This window comes from Salvia miltiorrhiza, chromosome 6, assembly GCF_028751815.1.
Source record: "Salvia miltiorrhiza cultivar Shanhuang (shh) chromosome 6, IMPLAD_Smil_shh, whole genome shotgun sequence".
NCBI lineage: Eukaryota > Viridiplantae > Streptophyta > Magnoliopsida > Lamiales > Lamiaceae > Salvia > Salvia miltiorrhiza.
Window position 1 is genome coordinate 41754155 of NC_080392.1, and position 19481 is coordinate 41773635.

The following is a 19481-nucleotide window of genomic DNA, read 5'->3' on the forward strand; positions in this document are numbered from 1 at the left end:
TATAATAATTTATCTACATCGATAATATAAAAAATTATTGGTCAAACGTGAACAAATAATAATCATGGAACAAACTACAAATTTTTAAGAGTTCTTTATGATCTATTGGTTGTAATTTTGGAGACTATAAGCGAGACAAGCTCGAGTTCGAGTAACATACTATTAATTAATAATTTTTTTCTAAATTTTTAACGAATTTGAGTTCGAAAATTATGTATACGAACATCTAACGAGCTGAGTTGAAGCTCGAATTTGACATTATCGATCATCACATGAGCTAATATATGGGTCACGAGCCGAGCTCGAACAACAAGATAAAAGCTCGAACACCCGAATATTCAAACGAGTTGAGCTCGAGCCCGCTAGTATTCGGCTTGACTTGACTCGTTTACAACCCTAATCCAAATAATAGGACAAATTGTCCTTAAGATCATGCAAATGCCACTTCAAGTGAAGAAACAGAGACACCAAATAATGCAAATCAATAATTAACCACTAAACCTTATGATCACAAGTTTGATTTCATGCTTCTGATAACCAACATTCATTAACATTATATGAGAAGTTTCAAGTCTAAACTCAGTAAAAGATGTCATTCAAAATCTAACGTAGAAGTTTTAAGTTAGGAAAAACGAAAGACATAAAAGCTAGTGCTACAGCCAAAGTCAATATATGGAGTTGAACACTAGCTTCAACTATGCCCTATCACTAGTCAACCTGAAAACATATAAAATATTTGGGCTAAGTACTGATGTAATAAGTGAGCATGCATCTTTTAAAATATTTTAAAAGCATTTCATTCATTTGACGTCATGTCACACTCTTTTCTGTTACTCGCTTTGATCCCAGACCTCTAGCCACCGATGGATTGCTTTCTCCCATTCTTGACCTAGAGATGTAAACCATACAAGCCTTCTATTTTGAACACATGCTCCGGAACAAATCTTGTCGAGCATCCTTATAACGCCTCATTCATGGTTAGCGCAGATTGAGATCAACCTATCGAAATAACTAATGGGTGTACACAATTTTCACATAACGTGCTAGGTGAAAAGAGAACCTTGATCGATAGATAGACAAAGAGATTTTCATAAAACAGTTTTAACCACTACATTCGGCACATATCCAATCATCAGTTAAACTGACTAGCTGACGAGTAGTTAGATTGATAAATGAACAATCAGTCTGAATGGGCTTAAATGAAAACTAGTCAGTCTACTTATTAGTTTATTAGAATCAACATCAGCTGACTCATTATCAGATGAACCTATTACTTAGACATATCTCTGTAAAGCTAAGGAAAAGTTGTTATTAGGGTATTCTCATATTCCTTATACACCAATATGTATTATCTCGGGACCAACAATTGGTATCAGAGCAGTGTTTCAACAGACCTTTGTATCTGAATATCAAGTCTACCTAAACTGATCTTTTGAAAATATCATTCAAAGTGTGTTCATTCATATTAGTGCATAAACTGTCATTATGAACTCACCTACATCATGCAGAAGTTTAGCACTTCCTCAGGTGAAGAATGCACAAGAACGACAACTCAAGAGCACACCAATTGTAGAGAAAGCTCCAACTACATTTGGCAACTATGTGATCTCATGGTCAATCGACTCGAAAAGATGGATTCAAAATTCAACAAGTACAGAAGATTCCATTGAGACAATCACCGCTCTCATCAACACTCCAGAAATAGCAAAGGCCATGAAGAGTTTGAAGACAAACCCATCACATCCAGTTTAGTATGAGTTCAGTTTAATCAACAGTTATGAAACAAACTTACTAAGTCTGATGAAGACAATGCAGAGCAAATGTATGCTTAATTAAGATAGATATATTTTACAATAAGTAAAGCACAAAGTAAAACACACAAAGATTTAACGTGGTTCAAAGCCAACTGCTCCTACATACATGGCTCTGTTGAACAGGGGAATCCACTTCACTTTATGGTTCTTTATTTTTAGATTGTAAGTCAACCGACCAACTAGTTCCATTAAGCTGATCCACGGGTTCTGCGGTCGTGACCCTTTCAAGCAATTTGCAAAGTTAGCTTCCGTTTTTCTATAAACTTTCAGACTACTCATACATAGCTTACTCGTCGAACTCCTTCAAAACCCGACACCTATCTTTTACAAGGAATGTGAGATTTCGAAGTGATCCCTAACTAATTGAACACATTGTTACAATGAAGAACTAAATATTGATTCACAAGTATGAATTTGGAATGTTACACTGTAGAACGAGTTTCTCTTCGGAATGTTTATGTTGTCTTGAATGTAGTTTGATAACTTGAGAAATCAAATGCGCAGCAACTCCGGTGTATTTGATTTTAATCTTCCATTGTATATATACATGGGAGTTGAATAGATATGATTGAACAATGAGACTTAGAAAGTATAAAGAGAGAAGTAATGCTCTACGTGTAAAGTTTACTTATAGTACAATAGAATTAAGATATTTTCATATTCAGGATTGTGATCCTAAATATGAAAACCTGACACCTATCTTTTACAAGGGATATGAGATTTCGAAGTGATCTAGAACTAATCGAACACACTGTTACAATGAAGAACTAAGTATTGATTCACAAGTATGAATTTGGAATGTCACACTATAGAACGAGTTTCTCTTCAGAATGTTTATGTTGTCTTTAATCTAGTTTGATAACTTGAGAAATCAAATGCGCAACAACTTCGGTGTATTTGATTTTAATCTTCCATTGTATATATACACGGGAGTTGAATAGATATGATTGTCTTCTTCCCAATCCCAACATGGGATATGACTTAAGGTTCAAATTGCCAAAGACGACAAGTTGTCATGCTCAAGAGGCAATGTATTCTCTTGAGTTTGATCAATGATTTGATCATCACTCATGTCGCTTTCCCAATTTGCTTGATATTTTTGTATATGGCCTCCCACATCTTGACCGTCCTTTTAGACTCGTTGGAAGTGCGACTTGATTTGCTTCACGTCCCTTTGAAGGGTGTTGGGAGGCCTTTGCTTGTTGTCCTTCATGACAATGCTTCCCCAATAGATGAGAGCCTTGGCCCATGCAACGCTCTTATAAGTAAAAAAAATAAAATATATCAACTAATACAAAAAAATTGATTAAAAAAAAACTAATACAAAATTTTATAATATAATTTCATTTTAATTACTCCATTCGTCCCAATAATGTTGTCCCCTTTCTTTTGGACACAAAGATTAAAGAGTGTGAAATTAGTGTTGTAAATTAGAAGGCTCCACATTTTAAGAGGAAATTAAGTATAGCTTAATTATCCTTGTTTCTTTCTCATCTAGGCGGAGCCACACCTGCGCTGCCTCCTTCCCCGGCGTCGGCACAGCCACCAGCCGCATCGCCGCCTCTCTCCATCCGTCCACTATTAACCCTCTGTCTCCCTCACTCTTTGACTCGACCCCGAATGCATGATCCCACCAAACCAGACATCGCCTCCCGTCTCCCTCTTTTCTCCCTTCGAGAAGCCACTGCCACCCCTATCTCTCTAGCCGAATCTGAAAACCCCTTCCTCTCTTGCTTCGATTCTGAACGGCAAAAGAGTCACCTTAAATCGCAGCCCTAACACCCCCAAATCTCCCATGCCCGAAATTCGGCGACCGCACGACCAGAAGGCCGCCGCCGTCGCCGAGTCTCAAATCTCCAATCTACTTCTTCCCTTCGTTCGAGCCCACCAAAGATAAAACACACCACAGAGAAACACCACCACAGAAACAAAGAGATCCACAAATAACAACAACAAAAATAAAAAAAATGGAATCTTTTAATTGTTGAGAGAAACAAATGAGAGGGATGAAGAAAAAAAGCCCTAATTTCCGACGAGCCCTAATTTCTGGAAAAAAACAGAGGAGGAGAGGGCGGAAGTGGGAGGGCAGCGGCAGCACAAAGGGCGAAGGCAGGAGCGCGGCGGCTATGGCGCAAGAGGAGTGACAAGCGGGGAAAGTAGTGTCAGGTGAGAGGCGCTGGCGTCGTCGGAAAGAGGAGCCGCGGCGGCGGCTAAATTCTTGCGGGAGAGTTAGGGCTCGAAATTTGCAGAAGAGTTTGAGAAGGGTGAAAGGAGAGAAAGAACGAGACAAGGAAAAAATGGGGCACGGCTCACCGGATTCAGGCGCGGCTGACGCCACCGGAGAGGGACGGTGACAGAATTTTGTGGAAGAAAGAGGCAACTGAACTTCTTCTCTTCCCGTTTGTGCTAGTGTGTGTGAGAAATAGAGAGGGTGAGAGAGTCGAGAGAGTAGGATGAGGGGTGGATTTGTTTTAGTGGATTAATTAGGATGATGTTTAATTAACTAATCAAGCTTTACATTTTACCTAAAAAGGAAATGGGATAAGATTATTGAAACAAATAAAAAAATAAAAAAAAGTAGGACAAGATTATTGAGACTGTGAGAGTATTAGTACTACTCGAAAATTAAAAAAACTCAGGCGTCCTCCCTGGCCCACAACTGCATCTCACCTAACCATCACGCCTCCAGATATCCAAATAAGCACACAAAAATTGATTTGAATATATAAAATCCATTTAACGCCACTCATTGGTTCGTTTTCAAGATTAAATAACAGTAGAGTGTTTTTATTAGTATTCATTTTGTTACAGTGGAATTTACACCTATTTATTTTGTTATTTTCATTCCGCATTATTAGCTGCGCGCAACGCTTCTGGAACTGAAGATTGGATTTTTCTTTTCTGGGCCTGCGCTTCTTCTTGTTACAAGGTAAAATCTTGACCTTTTCTTGCATGTTGTAAGCAGATTTCACAATTTTACCTTCATCGAAATTTGCCCCTTTTCCAATTTTTTGTTTTTTTGCTTTTTGGTTGACAATTCTTGAAATCTTGTTCGTGCAGCTGAAATTTGTGGACTTATGATGAAGTAGGGTGGCCTTTGAACTGAGGTAAAATCTTCGGTGTTTCGATTTGAAATGTGTTGGAAGTGAAGTTCTTTGTGTTTTACTGTTCTATTTTCTGTTGGTTTTAGGTAAAATGTATTTTGGATTTTTTGTATGATAGGTGATGCTGACTTTTAGATTATTATGTGATAATTGAAATTAGTTTAAGCTTGTTGCTATGGAAGACTTTTAGAAGAAAATGCACCTTCCCACCTCATTAACCCCTCTTTTGTTCTCTTTGTTGGGGTATGCATAGATAAAAGATTAACATGTTGAGTTCTTTCCCAGAAATTTCACCACTCCTGCATCATGAAATCCTATCTTGTTTTGTTATATTTGTTCATATAGGAATATACATACAAATTGGCAGGAGAAGAATGATTATCAGTCCACATCCCCTAAATACACTCAGCTATTGTGATTATATTGATAATAGACACTGCATATCTCATTAGTTGCAGCATCTACCATTGAATAAACTCTCACAGTGTCTTGCTTTGTGCCCGGTTTTTTTAGTCGTACTAGTTATTATGCACTTGTAACTTGTAAGTCATGTGGATCTCTTGTTTCCTGTTGAAGTCGATATGTTTGCAATTACTGAGTGCTGAAAGTTTACAGTTTGCCTTCATCTTAAAGAAGCTTGAATGAGGGTTTATTGCATCATAGTCAATGAGTTTGTAGTGGTTCGGAAACTTCAGTTCATGGTCGATTTTGGTGCCAAGGAGCTTCTCTTAAGTCCTTTTTTTGTTAATTATTAGCTGAAAACATAAGCCACGTTTCGCAGAGGTTTCCTTCGTGCAATCTTTTGCTTCTCTTGAGAAGAGAACTTGATGTTGATGGATTCATGTTGGTTCTTGACCTAGAGATATACATCTATATATAATGCTTAGGATGAAGCAGTTGACATGTTCTTGTTGATGCTTTAACATTTATATATATACATTTTCTCTCTCTCTCTCTCTCTCTCTCTCTCTCTCTCTATATATATATATATATATATATATACGCTCATATATGGAGAGTTCTGTTTGTGATTCAATCTATATTACTATTAGTTGCCTATTCATTTTGGCATTGCAACTATTTCTAGTCTCTTTCATTCTTGTTTTCTTCATATGATTACAGGCATCACCGAAATTTGCAGGCATTAATATCGAAGCTCGCTATGACTGTATGTTTCGGTCGAACAATGAATATCACAAAGCAATACCGCTGCATACACTCTGCAACCTGTGTTTGTACCAAAGGGCACCTTAGTGAAGAAGTGATCTTCTTAGTTTTCAACCATTTGAATTGGAACCCTAAGTTGATTGTGGCCCTTTCTTGTACGTGCAAATGGTTAGACGATCTTGCCAAACGAGTCCTCTGGAAGGAGTTTTGCAAGACTCGGGCTCCTAAGATGATGCTCGATCTGCACTCCAGCGGAAACCATATTGTGGATGGGAACTGGAGTGCCCTCGGCAAGCTCCTCATATACTGCTCCGGATGCAAGAAGGACGGGTTGTTCAACCGCGTTCACGTCCCCGGCCATTTCGTGTACAGGACGCGTTTCTCAAGGACGTCGGGGAAGAGCTTTCTCCTACCACAATGCAGGACAGATATCTTATACGTCTCTGACCCCTGTGAGCATCTTGACCAAGGAGACGAAGGGGACATAGGGTTTTTCCGTGGGATCTTCAAATCCTTTGCGACGTCCAAGGTCAGGAAACTGTTGATCAGCCGGTGCGCTCCACTGCATCCAACGGAGGTCTGCCCGTACTGCAAGGCGAAGCTGTGGAACATGCAGGAGGCCAACATGATACCCTCGAGCGCCAGCTGCAGGCTGGGCGCGTACGAGGATTGTATCGAGTATTTCGTGTGTCTCAATGGACATGTGCTTGGCATTTGCACCTTGTTGCCCCTATCTGATACAGATGAAGCAGCTGAGGAGTGATATCTCTAAGTCAGGTATTTCCATTCATTTTCTTCAATTTTCAACTTCATTTGCAGCTCTACAGCTTTGTTTCTTCATTTGCAAGATTGAGGCACCTTCACTGCGAAAATCGAGGCAACGCGACGCCATGGGGTTGTTGAGTGAAGCTTGTTTTGTGTAATCTGCTGCTGTTGAATCGTTTTTTTGGGTAGCAGAATCTTGGTTTCTGTAAATAATGTACATTCTGTGTTTGGATTTATGACCTCAAACATTTACTGTCTGAATGAGAACTTATGTACCTTCACACATTATTCATTTATCTGTATTTATACTGTGAATATGAACCAACACAGGGAAAACTGCCTAAATAGATCACCAATTTATTTCTCAATTTCTTCATAATACAAACTTGACATAAACTTCAACTCATAGAGTTAGTGAGAGGGAAACAAAAATACGATCCAACTCACCATCCATAACTAAAGTACTCAATATCTCTTGAGAAGATGATTCAACTGCCAAATTTACACCTTAAATTATCGAACCATCACAGTTCTCAGTGTCTGCACATGCAGCATCGTTCTCACCACGCTCGTATTCAGCATCTGCTTCGAAATCCAGTCCTGCTATGGTCATGTGCCCGATGTTGACTGCATACGAGGTTTTCTTGTCAGTTGTTACGAGTAAAAGGGAGATGCGAAAATGAACCAGAAACATGTTAAGACACCATCATGCTGCAGTTGAACAAAAACATGAGTGATAGAGTGGCCTTTAGTCGATGAATGATGATTACCTCATAATGAGATGAATGGATCTAAACAAATGAACTTTCAAAGAAACTATGAAGTGGTGAAAAGGAATTACCAACAGCATCCATCCCAACTAACTTGGGCATGAATTTTCTGAGATGGTCCTCGGCTGCTTCATCAGATTTCAACGTTTCACATTCAAAACGGACTGAAATTTTGCGTTTCCCATGCTTCTCTTCGAGCATGCCCACAACATCCTTCTGCCACCTATTACCAAGCTACAAAACCTTAAAAGGATGGCCACAATGCCGATACTGCAAATCACCAGATTCTGCAGAAGCTTAGAATGCATCGAGGAGAGCAAGTGTGCATGGCTTATGTCAACGTGTTTGTACAAATAATATCCACAGCTTTCCATGATTTGGTTTTAACGAGCAAATAAAGACATTACTGACAGAACGAGGAGAGCATCACGACTACTTCGATATTTACAACTTCGGAAAAAAAAAATCAAATATCTTTAAGGTTTACCCGTGAGCATGATCCGTGGTACATATCTTGGCGGCATCATGCCCTCTGCACTCCACCACCACGTTTCTTTCTCTCTTACTCTGATTATAAGGTTACACCAAAAGATAGCAATTAGACCACATGCTTATTCAGTCGATCCATGTCAACAAATGTTAGAAATGTGAAGAAGTTGAGGGGGGGAAACAAATAACAAAACAAAACGAGATGGCACTGACGTTATAATCTGTTACAGTCAGCTTGATCAAGCGGTAATCGTCACCATGGCTGCACTCTCTTACACACTCCAGTTCTAATAACAGGAAAAATAGGTAAAACTAAGCACACGAGCTGCAATCATAGAACACACATAACAAATAGACGAGGCAATTCACTCAAGAATAAGCACTCTGCTCGCGTAATAACACAACCCAAATAATTAATGAACCAATACGACATTGAAATGCTGTGTTGCTATCAGGAGCGGAGCCACACACGGGCTAGGGTGGGCTGAAGCCCACTTCCAATTTTTCATTTTTCAAAATTATTATTTATAAATTTCTAAAATGTACTCCTTCCGTCCACGATATCATTTCCACTTTGGTCATTTTGATCCGTCCATAATATCATTTCCACTTCCATTTATAGCAGTAGGGTCCACAAAATCCACTCACAACAATAGTGAGATTCAAACACCACTCACAACAATACCTACTACTATCAACAACTATTCACCACTTTCTTAAAACCTGTGTTGTCCACAAAGTGGAAACGATATCGTAGACGGAGTGAGTATGGATTAAGAGGGTGAGAGAGAGGAAGAACTAATACAGAACTACCAATCTCTTCACTGCACAGCTTTCAAGATTCAATCTTGCACAAAACAAGAATTCACCTTTACCAACACATGAAGCTCAAGAAGGCACAAGCTACTCAGACAAAATGGAGCATATTTATATACACGTATATAATTAGTAGTAGTAACAACTAAGATCTTGTAGATAGTTAGTATGTATGCGCAAATGGACAATAGATATTAACAGTCAAATGTAACAGCATGCATATCTGCAAATTAAAGTATGCTAAAAAAAAAAAAAGAGGGCAAGGTACAACACTGCGATGCTGCGTTCAGGAATAGAAGGTACCAGCTCCATGGAGGCCATAACAGATGGAGTTGGGCAGCTGAATAAAATGGCCGGAAATAGAGCCAGTCGGCAAAAGGGCTAATGATGCAACTCCCTCCATCACCTTTTCTTCCTTCTTTTCTCCTACAACAACAGATTTGGTTTTGATTAGCCTAATAAAAAATCATCAAGAGATGGTATTTTTCCAGAAATTGCAGAAGGATATACCCATTTCTTTAGTTTCTGCTGGTTCTGTCACCAAATTCCGAGGGAGTTTCAAATTTGTGATGTTTTGGCGTGCTCCAAACGAGGACGTCGAAGAAGGGTTTTAGCTTTTTCCCAAATTTTAATATTTATATTTGTATTTATATTTATATTTATATTAATATTTATGAAACGTTATTCAAAAATCGTGTTAATTGAATCACTTACACACAATCCTAGCCGCCCCATCACCACCTCTGACCTCTCCTCCTCTCAGCCAGCAGAGCCCATCGCTGCTCAGCCCGTCGCCGTCGCCGCCGCCGCCGCGCAGGTATTAGACTGTGCCTCACGCCCTCTGTTCCGTCATTGTTGTTGGTGTCATCGTCTTGGGGAGGTCTGAAAATTGCAGCTTGGTTTCTTTGTAACAACTGTGAAAATTTGGTGGAATTGTTGATTGAGCTTTCTTATTTTGTTCAGTTGATTGTGGTCTTGATTGAGCTATCTTTAAAAAAGAAAAATAAAATCGGTTTTTTTGTTAACCGAAAACCGAAGTCTGTTAACTGATTCGGTTATCGGACAACCCAGATTATTATCGGCAACGGTTTCTAACTTCCGAAGTTGGTGAATTTTATAAAACCGTTGAAGGTGAAATTTTGATTCTTGTTTAGCTTCATAATCTTTCTCAACCGGACTGTAATCTTGAATTTCTTTTGCGCAGTCTTTATATTCCAGATATTGAAGCTTTCTTGCTTCACAGAAGGAGGTTCTGATGTATCTAACCTGCTTCATTGAATGCTAATTTGGGGGGAGGAAGTTCTTTATTTCAGCTTCTAGGGTTCTTTGTGATAATGGCAGAGGTGCTGAGCACTTCACCAGCATGTTCTGTTTCGATTTATTCAAGAATTCATGATATTAGAATCCCTTTCCGGTGCATCAATTGCTCTGCGTGTTTTGATTGGGGATGGAAGATGAATATCAATTCTGTATCTGCCAAAAATCATGGTTTTGGCGTGGCTGAAAACTCATATTTAAGAACTACTCCTAAACAACGGGGAAGTTTTCTGTTATGCAAATCGAAAGAGAGTGAAATTTTATGTGGTATACGTAGCAATGTTGCAAGTCTCGAGTTTGAGCCAGTTTGTGAAGGACAGAAAGAAGGTCTTGATGAGAATGGCTCCCAAAACATATTGCCACCTTGGGGAGGTTTAGCTGATCAAGAATTGGATGATCGAAGCTGTTTGGATGTTCGTTCAACGATGCCTTTGGAGGCTGTTCATGAGAGTATGGATGAGATACACTACTTGGAGGAGAGAGATGAAGAAGTATTGTCACAAAGGATTCTGAAGCTCAGTCGGGCGAATAAAGTGAGAAGTGCATTAGCATTGTATAGATCAATGGCCGTTTCTGGCCTGCTGCCTCGTTCACATGCTTGCAATTCCCTTCTCACTTGTCTGTTAAGGGATAGAAGGCTAGATGATGCCTTGAGAGTGTTTGAGTTCATGAGGTCGAATGAGATTGTCACTGGCCACACTTATAGCTTGATTTTGAAAGCCGTGGCCGATGTTTGGGGCCGTGATGTGGCCTTAACCATGTTTGAGGAAGCTGAAAGGGATGGAAAAACCAAGAGACATATGGATGCGGTTGTTTACAACACAATGATAGCAATATCCGGGAAAGTAAATGACTGGGTTCAGGCTGAGAGAATGTGGAGAAGCTTGAGAGACAACGCCTGCGTAGGGACAGCAGTCACGTACTGTATGCTAGTCTGCATATTCGTCCGCTGTGGTCAGAATGAGCTAGCTCTTGATGCCTATCACGAGATGGTTCAAAACGGGTTGAGCCCAAATGATGATGCTATGCAAGCTGTCATAGGGGCGTGCGCGAGGGAGGGGAAATGGGATACAGCGCTGGATATCTTGCAGAGCATGCTGAGCAACGATATGAACCCTAGTCTGGTAACTTGTAATGCTCTGATCAATTCACTCGGGAAAGCAGCCAAGGTCGATCTTGCATTCAAGGTGTACGACCTCTTGAAGTCGCTGGGGTATGCACCCGATGCTTACACATGGAATGGGCTGCTTTGTGCGCTGAATAGAGCGAACCGACACTCTGATGCTCTTCAGCTCTTCGAGAGCATTAGGAAAGAGCACGGCTCTGTCTTGAACCTGCATATATACAACACTTGTTTGATGTCGTGCCAGAGGCTTGGATTATGGGATAAGGCAATGCAGCTGCTATGGGAGATGGAAGGGGCCGGTTTCCCCATTTCTGTCACATCGTACAATCTTGTTATAGGAGCTTGTGAGGCTGCAAAGAAGCCAAAGGTCGCGTTGCAAGTGTACGAGCACATGGTTGAGCAGAAACGGAGCCCAGATGTATTCACTCTGTTGTCATTGATAAGGAGCTGCATCTGGGGTTCCCTTTGGAAGGATGTCGAGGAAATCCTAAATGTAAGTCGTTCAAGCCGGTGTCGATTTCTGTTTCTTGCTAGTTGAAGAGACGCTTGCTGATTTTATTTCACGTTAATGTTTTTTGGTGTTGAAGGCGGAACCAAATGGATCCCTATACAATGCTGCTATACAGGGATCGTGCTTGAGGAAGGAGAGTGATTTAGCGAAGAGATTTTACGTTAAGATGCGCGAGATCGGCCTTAAACCCGATGGCAAAACTCGGGCTATGATGCTGCAAAACTTGCCCAAATGTTGATTTGCAGAACTGTCACAGGTTTATTAGTTTTTCATTCAGTTATTAGTGTTTACATGATGCAACTTTACATGAATCACCTCTCTCTCTCTCTCTCTCTCTCATACACATACAGTGATATATTATGTATAGTAGCAGAGCTTTGCTATTTCCTCATCTTGACATGATCAGTTGTCTTGTTTGTGACTCAATCCTGACACTACTTTCATAATTAGTAAATGGATATAAAAATCTTATACTTGTATTATAGAATATTAGCAAATTTTACTTGTGTGGTGTAATCTATGGTTATATTTAAGTCTTAGTAATTAGACATTCTTGTTTAACCGATCAATACAAAAGTTTGGATGCGCAACCAACGTCATAACATTCTTCTCATATAGTGGGATGAAATTTTATTTATTCTAGCGTTCAATAACTACTCGAGAAATCGAACACAATTTTATTACATAGTCTTAGCAGATCGATTAGTGTTTTTCACTGGCGGCCGTGCCTTATTACCGACGGCAGAATGCCGTCGGTAATCGTGCGTTTTTTTGTAGTGTTAGTTACATGAAAATACATGAACTTTAGTAGGGGTGAGCAGAAATCGAACCGAAACGTAAAATCGAACCAAACCGAACGGTTTTGGTGCGGTTCGATCCCGATTCTATTGGTTCAGTTTTTGGTTCGGTTCAAAAAATTGAAAACCGAAAATTTTCGGTTCGTTTTCAGTTTTCCATTTTTTGTTCGGTTTTAAACCGAACCAAACCGAACCGATATATATATATATATATATATATATATATATATATATATATATATATATATATATATATAGGGGTGAGCTACAGTGAAAATACTTCTTAAAATATAAATATAAACGTTTTTAATGTACGAATTTTATCCAACAGGGTTACGAATTGTGAAAAATAATTTTTTGCTACCTTTGGGATTCGAACCCAAGACCACGAATTCATCCAATAAGGCTACGAATCAACCGTAGATCTTGATGATCTAAGGGCTGAAACTTGTTTATATTTTATATTTTAAGAAGTGTTTTTATTTTAGTCCTCCCCTATATATATATATATATATATATATATATATATATATATATTAATTTAAATTACTAATTTCCTCAAAAAGCCTAAAGTAAACTCTAGTCCAGATTCTGAAAAAAAAAAAAATGCCTCTCTCGGCTCTGTACAATTCGAATTGTATTCTTCTTCTAATCTTCTCCTACTTTGCCACATCTCTTCCATTTCCTCCGTTCATGACCTGCCGACGTATTATAAAAAAAATGCCGCTCTCGGCTCTGTACACTACTTTCATAATTAGTAAATGGATATAAAAATCTTATACTCGGGGTGTACCTCCTAAACGGTATACCCCAGAGAAAATTGCGAGGAATTCCCGATACTCAGTTGGGAATATCGCCAAGGGAAACTTGTCCAAAAATGTCATAGCCTATGAAGCGGCCTTATATGATGAGGAGATTCCACAAACAGCAGAGCAAGCCCTGAAGATCGAGCATTGGAGAAATGCTATGAAGAAAGAGATAGGGGCCCTGAACCGGAATCACACATGGGAGAAGTGTCGGTTGCCGAAAGGGAAGAAAACTGTGGGATGCAGATGGGTTTTCACAATCAAACAAAAACCCGATGGATCTATTGAGTGATACAAAGCTCGGCTGGTTGCAAAAGGCTACACACAAACATATGGGATCGACTATGCAGAAACCTTCTCGCCTGTGGCAAAAATGAACACTGTTAGGGTGCTCCTCTCCATTGCTGCAAACAAGGATTGAGATCTTCATCAGTTTGATGTTACAAATGTCTTTCTTCATGGTGAGCTTGAAGAAGAACGGAAGGTATACATGGAAGCACCCCAAGGTTTTTCAGATGAGTTCGAGGAAGGGGAGGTATGCAGATTGAAAAGGGTAAAGGTCACTTTTTGTCCCATCATTTTAGCGAATTCTCAAAAATGTCCCAACCTAACGATAATACCAAAACAATACCCAACCTATCACAAAAATATCATCCGTGTCCTATTATAATTTTCCGACAATCGGAAAATGACGTGGATGGCCGGAGTTACGACGTGGCATGCCTATGTGGAACGAAAAGAAAAAACGAAAGAACTAAAATATACATAATTTAAAATATCATCATTTAAAATTAGTAAAAGAAAAAAGAAAAAAATTAAAACACAATTTATGCCTTTCTTCACATTATCTACCCCTCGCTCTCTCTGTGTGTTGTCCGCCGATCGCCGTCACCACCGCCTCCACCTCTTCCGGTCTCCTATGGCCACGGCCTCGCTACCTCGAACCTCTCCGTCCAAGCAGTGCAACCTGCAAGCGGCAAACAGGCAGCACAACAGCATTGCGTAGGCTCGCACACCCCGTCTCCTCCGCCCTCTCTACCTTTCTCATTTTCTCTCTCGTCTTCGTCCTCTCGAATCTTCCAACCTAGATTTGCGGACTGAATCGAGAGCTTCAGCTTCTCGAGCTTCGATTTACTCAGAACCTACATAGCTCAAAGGTGATTCGTCGGCAAGGAGAAAGACAGCGGCGATAATGGAATTTGTTTGATTTGATTCTAGCAACATGCGTCCAATTTTGCAGGGTAATTGAAACGAGACCTATCAAAAATCGGGAGAGATTCAACTTCAAAAATCGGGATCTCGTCGTCTAATACTCAAATTTTACTGATTGAAGGCCAGCGCCGTAGGAAGGCGGCGATGAGGTGGGGTCGCCGACACTGTAAAATTGAGAATCGAGATCTCCCTTCCCAGTTGCCTCAATGGCGGAGCCTACATCCGCGACGACCCAAACCTTTAATTCATCACAAAGGGGCCCAACCATTTCTTCGAGGGCAATATAATAACCCTCGGCCGCCCTGATTTCGGAGCTTCCATGCCATTCTCGAGGATGACAGTGCACCCAAAAGTCGATGGAGTCACTGGAGAAGCCTTCGCCTATGAATACGACGGTAGCTCTCCATTCTTGACCTATTTTCAAATGGATTCAAATGGAAGAAAGCATAAATCTGTGCCTATATATTCAAATGCAGATTGTGGTGAACTCGTGGTCAATTTTGAGTGGGAAATTGCCGGTGGGGGTTGATTGGGAGAAGGTGGCACGGGTGGGATGAAGACAGTTGGCGACGAATGCGGTGGATATGCCATGTTGAGCAGAGATGACGGAAATATAAAAATGGTTTTTTAAGCTAGAAATATAATTCCGAAAATGACGTGGCATGCCACGTCGTAACTCCGGCTATCCACGTCATTTTCCGATTGTCGGAAAATTTTAATAGGACACGGATGATATTTTTGTGATAGGTTGGGTATCGTTTTGGTATTATCGTTAGGTTGGGACATTTTTGAGAATTCGCTAAAACGATGGGACACAAAGTGACCTTTACCCGATTGAAAAAGACTTTATATGGGCTCAAACAGTCTCCCAGAGCTTGGTTCGGAAGATTCACCACAGCTATGAAGAAGTTCGGGTATCAACAAAGCAATTCAGACCATACCTTATTCTTGAAGAAACGAGGTAATCTTATTTCTTGCTTAGTCATTTACGTTGATGACATGATCATAACAGGAGATGACTTAGAAGAAATTCAGAAGTTGAAAGCAAATCTTTTCAAGGAGTTCGAAATGAAGGACCTTGGGAGACTAAAGTACTTCCTTGGGATCGAAGTACTCAGATCGAAGAAAGGGATCTTTATCAATCAGAAGAAGTATACTCTTGACCTTCTTGCAGAAACAGGGATGCTAGATTGCAAGCCAGCTGAGACGCCTATGGCTGTCAATCATGGGCTACAGATTGTGAAGGGAGCTGAATTGGCGAATCGAGGAAAATATCAACGTTTGGTAGGGACACTCATCTATCTTTCCCATACTCGGCCTGATATTGCGTATGCTGTTGGAGTTGTGAGTCGGTTTATGCACCAACCACAAGCTGACCACATGGAAGCTGCGCTCAGAATTGTGAGATACTTGAAAGGAACCTTTGACTATGGAGTACTGTTCAGGAAAACTGGACATCTCGAGATACAAGTCTACACTGATGCTGACTGGGCTAGAAACCCAGTTGACAGGAAATCAACAGCAGGATACTTTGCCTTCATTGGAGGTAATCTTGTCTCTTGGAGGAGTAAAAAATAGAAGGTGGTGGCACTCTCAAGTGCCGAAGCAGAGTTCAGATGAATCAAAAGTGGTCTAACCGAAGTTCTTTGGTTGAGAAGACTACTGACAGAATTGGGCCTCAATCCAACCAAGACATGTCGAATGTTTTGCGACAACAATGCAGCCATTAGTATATCCGAAAATCCAGTGCAACATGACATGACGAAACATGTTGAGGTCGATAGGCACTTTATCAAAGAAAAGATTGAAAGTGGTATTGTGGCACTACCATTTGTCCGATCTGAAGATCAACTCGCTGATATTTTAACCAAGGCTGTGAATACCAAGAATTTTACAGAAGTTCTCGACAAGTTGAGCATCGGAAATTCCGTCACTCAACTTGAGGGGGAGTGTTGGAAAGGAAAAAATCATTTACATTGATTGGAGATCAAATCAAGATCAATGATTTAGAGTTTCCTAGTTTGTAACTTTCCTTGTATATTGCTTTTCAGCCCTATAAAGGGTAGATGTAATTCACAGAAAATCAATCAAGCAATACAAACAAAAACACAGTCTTTACAGCCATCTAAACCTTTCTTCTCTTTATCAATGTCGATACCATGTGAAAACAAATCTATGGTGATATTTAAGTCTTAGTAATTAGACATTCCTGTTTAACCGATCAATACAAAAGTTTGGATGAGCAACCAACGTCATAACATTCTTCTCATATAGTGGGATGAAATTTTATTTATTCTAGCGTTCAATAACTACTCGAGAAATCGATCACAATTTTATTACATAGTCTTAGCAGATCGATTATACCACGACTTTGTCTGCAAATCTTTGACAGTTTTCTCGTCCAGCTTAAACGCTCCGGCCAGATAATGGCTGTTGATGTCGGGCTTTGCCGCGAAAACAGAGTCAGGCATAAAAATAAAGGCGGGAGTTTGGGTGTTGGACGCCGCCGCCGTCACACTATTTGTTCTCGCCACGTTTCGCTGGCTGTGAAGGAGGCCGACGGGGATGATGAAAAGATCACCTTTGTTCAGAACTTTGCTGTAATATTTGTATTCTGGGTACGTGGTTACGAATCCAACCTCTATCGCACCTTCCAACACATAGATGACCTCCGTCGACCTAGGGTGAATGTGCGGCGGCACGTATCCGCTCGGCGCATACTCCAAGCGCGCAAACGCCAGGCCGAGAGTGTTGAATCCCGGCACTGTGGCCGCTGCGTCGAGGACGGCGGTGATACCGTATGCGTTGAAGGGGTCGGTGGGTCGATTCAGACAGCTCAAAGAGAAGTCGTTGGCAGTAACGGCTTTCGGATCCTTGCATGTTGCTGAAAAACATATTATCATGTTATGATAATTTAGTTAAATAACTAAACACAGGAATTAAGAATGTGGTTGCATGTTACTGTTTCCTGGGGGATCGGCAACGCAGAAATCTTGAAGAGGACGAGGGTCGAAGGCGAAGGAGATGCAAATGAAATTAGAAAGGGCTAATGTGATTAATAAAATAACGTTTGAAGCCATTTTGAATCCCTAGTGAATGCAAATCTCTTTTTATAGTGTAAGCAACCCTCTTTTTGTAGTGTCCCTTAACTAGTTTCTTATGAAAATTATAAGAATCTGTGAAAAGTCAATTATACTCTCGAATTAATAATTAATTAATTAATTAATTATATTCGAAACCTAGCTAATTAAATTTGCCAACCCTATATATTCTACCATTAAGAACACAAAAAGTAACAAATTGTAATACTCCCTTCTTCCCGCCGAGCTTGAGGCGTTTTTTTTTTGGCATGGGAATTGAGGAGCTATTGTTTAGTTATTTAAAGTATATTTGTTAATTTGTGGTTTAGTAATTATTTATATAATTAAATGTTAAATTTAAATTAATTAATCTAAATCTAAATTAATTAAATTTGAATAATAATAATTATTTATATATATATATAAATAAATTATTTATATAATTAATTAATTTTTTTATTTTATGTAAATTTGTGAATAATGTGTTTGAGAGAGAGAAAGTGAAAATGGGTTGAAAAATAAGGATGTAATTAGTAGCTTTAATTAGGGTATTAATTTTCCTAATTTTTGTCAAAAAAAAAAGGAAACGAAAGTTCGGCTGGACGGAGGGAGTAGTTATAACGATATGCACGTATTGGTTTAGTTATAAATCGGTTAATGTGTAACAAAAATATTTTGTGATAGTTTTAAATTTAGCAAAATTTAATTGCATGTTATATAGATATCACAAAAATTTTCACATTTTTAAATGTAATAAAATTTAGTTATATTTTTTATGTATAACAAAAGTATATCTATTTATATTTTATTTTACCAATTATCAGGATGAAAGCTCACACACGCACACGACACATATCCTACTCGTTATTCGACTCAACACTACCCACGATCCAACACATATAAGTGGCAATTTTTTCGAATAAAAATATCAATTCTGAAGTGATGGTGATTCTTAATAAAAGTAACAATATTTTCCAAATAAATGTGACAATTCTTATGATTAAAAATAATAGTTGTAAATATGACAGTTCTTAAGAATAAAAGTAACAATTATTCTAAATAAAAATTAAATTTATTTTAAACTTAAGTGGATACATGTCCAATACTAAGTATTATCTTCTTTATTTTGTGTTCATCTTCTCTTTAGAGATTCAAAAGAAAGATATGGCATTCACGAAATAAATGCCTAAACTTCAAATTTCAAAGAAAGAAAGTAAAAACACCACAATTTGACATCCAAGTCATGAGTGACCTAAAAGGGAAATATTTATTTAATCCAATCAGCACTTAATACTGCTACCGTGCTGCCTAAAACGAGCAATTCTTCAAAGAAAGTAAAAATGAGGCCTATTTCCTCGTGATGCCAACTCTTATGAGAGCAACATCTAATCGACTTATGGAACGCTTTTTCGGAAAATCCCTTCGTTTCAATAATAATGTCCCAAAAAATGGGACACGTAAATTAAAAAATATATAGATAAAATAAGAGAAAAATAAAATAAATGAGAAGATAGAGAGAGAATAGATAAAGTAAATTATTTTCTTTTTTAGATTGAAACATTATAAATGGAACGCCGCAAATAAGACGTTGTTACTAGGACGGAGGAAGTACTAATATTTTAGAAAATTCAAATTTCTGAAAAATAAACAATCATATTGTGTGAGCCGACATCAGAACCTAAAGAATGGTTGGTGTAATTATCCTTG

At 39.1% G+C, this 19481-nt stretch overlaps 4 protein-coding genes across 10 annotated transcripts; 2 read left to right on the plus strand and 2 right to left on the minus strand.

The window, feature by feature from the left end:
• Positions 1-4480: 4480 nt before the first annotated feature.
• On the plus strand, positions 4481-7142 carry LOC130989644 (EID1-like F-box protein 2). 5 transcript variants are annotated; one of them, XM_057913679.1, is made up of 4 exons: positions 4481-4743; positions 4875-4921; positions 6060-6862; positions 6934-7142. In XM_057913679.1, exon 3 carries the CDS (start codon positions 6081-6083, stop codon positions 6846-6848), a length of 768 nt encoding a protein of 255 aa, XP_057769662.1. In that variant the 5' UTR covers positions 4481-4743; positions 4875-4921; positions 6060-6080; the 3' UTR covers positions 6849-6862; positions 6934-7142. The 5 variants fall into 5 exon arrangements, with proteins under 5 accessions (XP_057769662.1, XP_057769660.1, XP_057769663.1 ...); XM_057913677.1 differs by having other exon boundaries at positions 4571-4743; positions 6041-6862; XM_057913678.1 differs by having other exon boundaries at positions 4580-4771; positions 6041-6862.
• A 45-nt stretch (positions 7143-7187) lies between these two features.
• LOC130989652 (uncharacterized) lies at positions 7188-9570 on the minus strand. Its single transcript, XM_057913693.1, has 6 exons — positions 9436-9570; positions 9229-9351; positions 8323-8396; positions 8108-8187; positions 7692-7843; positions 7188-7477 (listed from the first exon to the last, which is right to left on the minus strand). Exons 1-6 carry the CDS (start codon positions 9437-9439, stop codon positions 7359-7361), a joined length of 552 nt encoding a protein of 183 aa, XP_057769676.1. The 5' UTR covers positions 9440-9570; the 3' UTR covers positions 7188-7358.
• Positions 9571-9604: 34 nt separating this feature from the next.
• Positions 9605-17189, plus strand: LOC130989626 (pentatricopeptide repeat-containing protein At3g29290). 3 transcript variants are annotated; one of them, XM_057913652.1, is made up of 4 exons: positions 9612-9742; positions 10130-11861; positions 11956-12135; positions 17100-17189. In XM_057913652.1, the coding sequence occupies exons 2-3, from the start codon at positions 10260-10262 to the stop codon at positions 12115-12117; spliced, it is 1764 nt and encodes a 587-aa protein (XP_057769635.1). In that variant the 5' UTR covers positions 9612-9742; positions 10130-10259; the 3' UTR covers positions 12118-12135; positions 17100-17189. The 3 variants fall into 3 exon arrangements, with proteins under 3 accessions (XP_057769633.1, XP_057769635.1, XP_057769634.1); XM_057913650.1 differs by lacking the exon at positions 17100-17189 and having other exon boundaries at positions 9605-9742; positions 11956-12361; XM_057913651.1 differs by lacking the exons at positions 9612-9742; positions 17100-17189 and adding an exon at positions 9837-10056 and having other exon boundaries at positions 11956-12361.
• On the minus strand, positions 16934-17971 carry LOC130989650 (putative germin-like protein 2-1). The gene is made up of 2 exons (XM_057913691.1): positions 17657-17971; positions 16934-17578 (listed from the first exon to the last, which is right to left on the minus strand). Exons 1-2 carry the CDS (start codon positions 17772-17774, stop codon positions 17031-17033), a joined length of 666 nt encoding a protein of 221 aa, XP_057769674.1. The 5' UTR covers positions 17775-17971; the 3' UTR covers positions 16934-17030.
• Positions 17972-19481: the final 1510 nt, after the last annotated feature.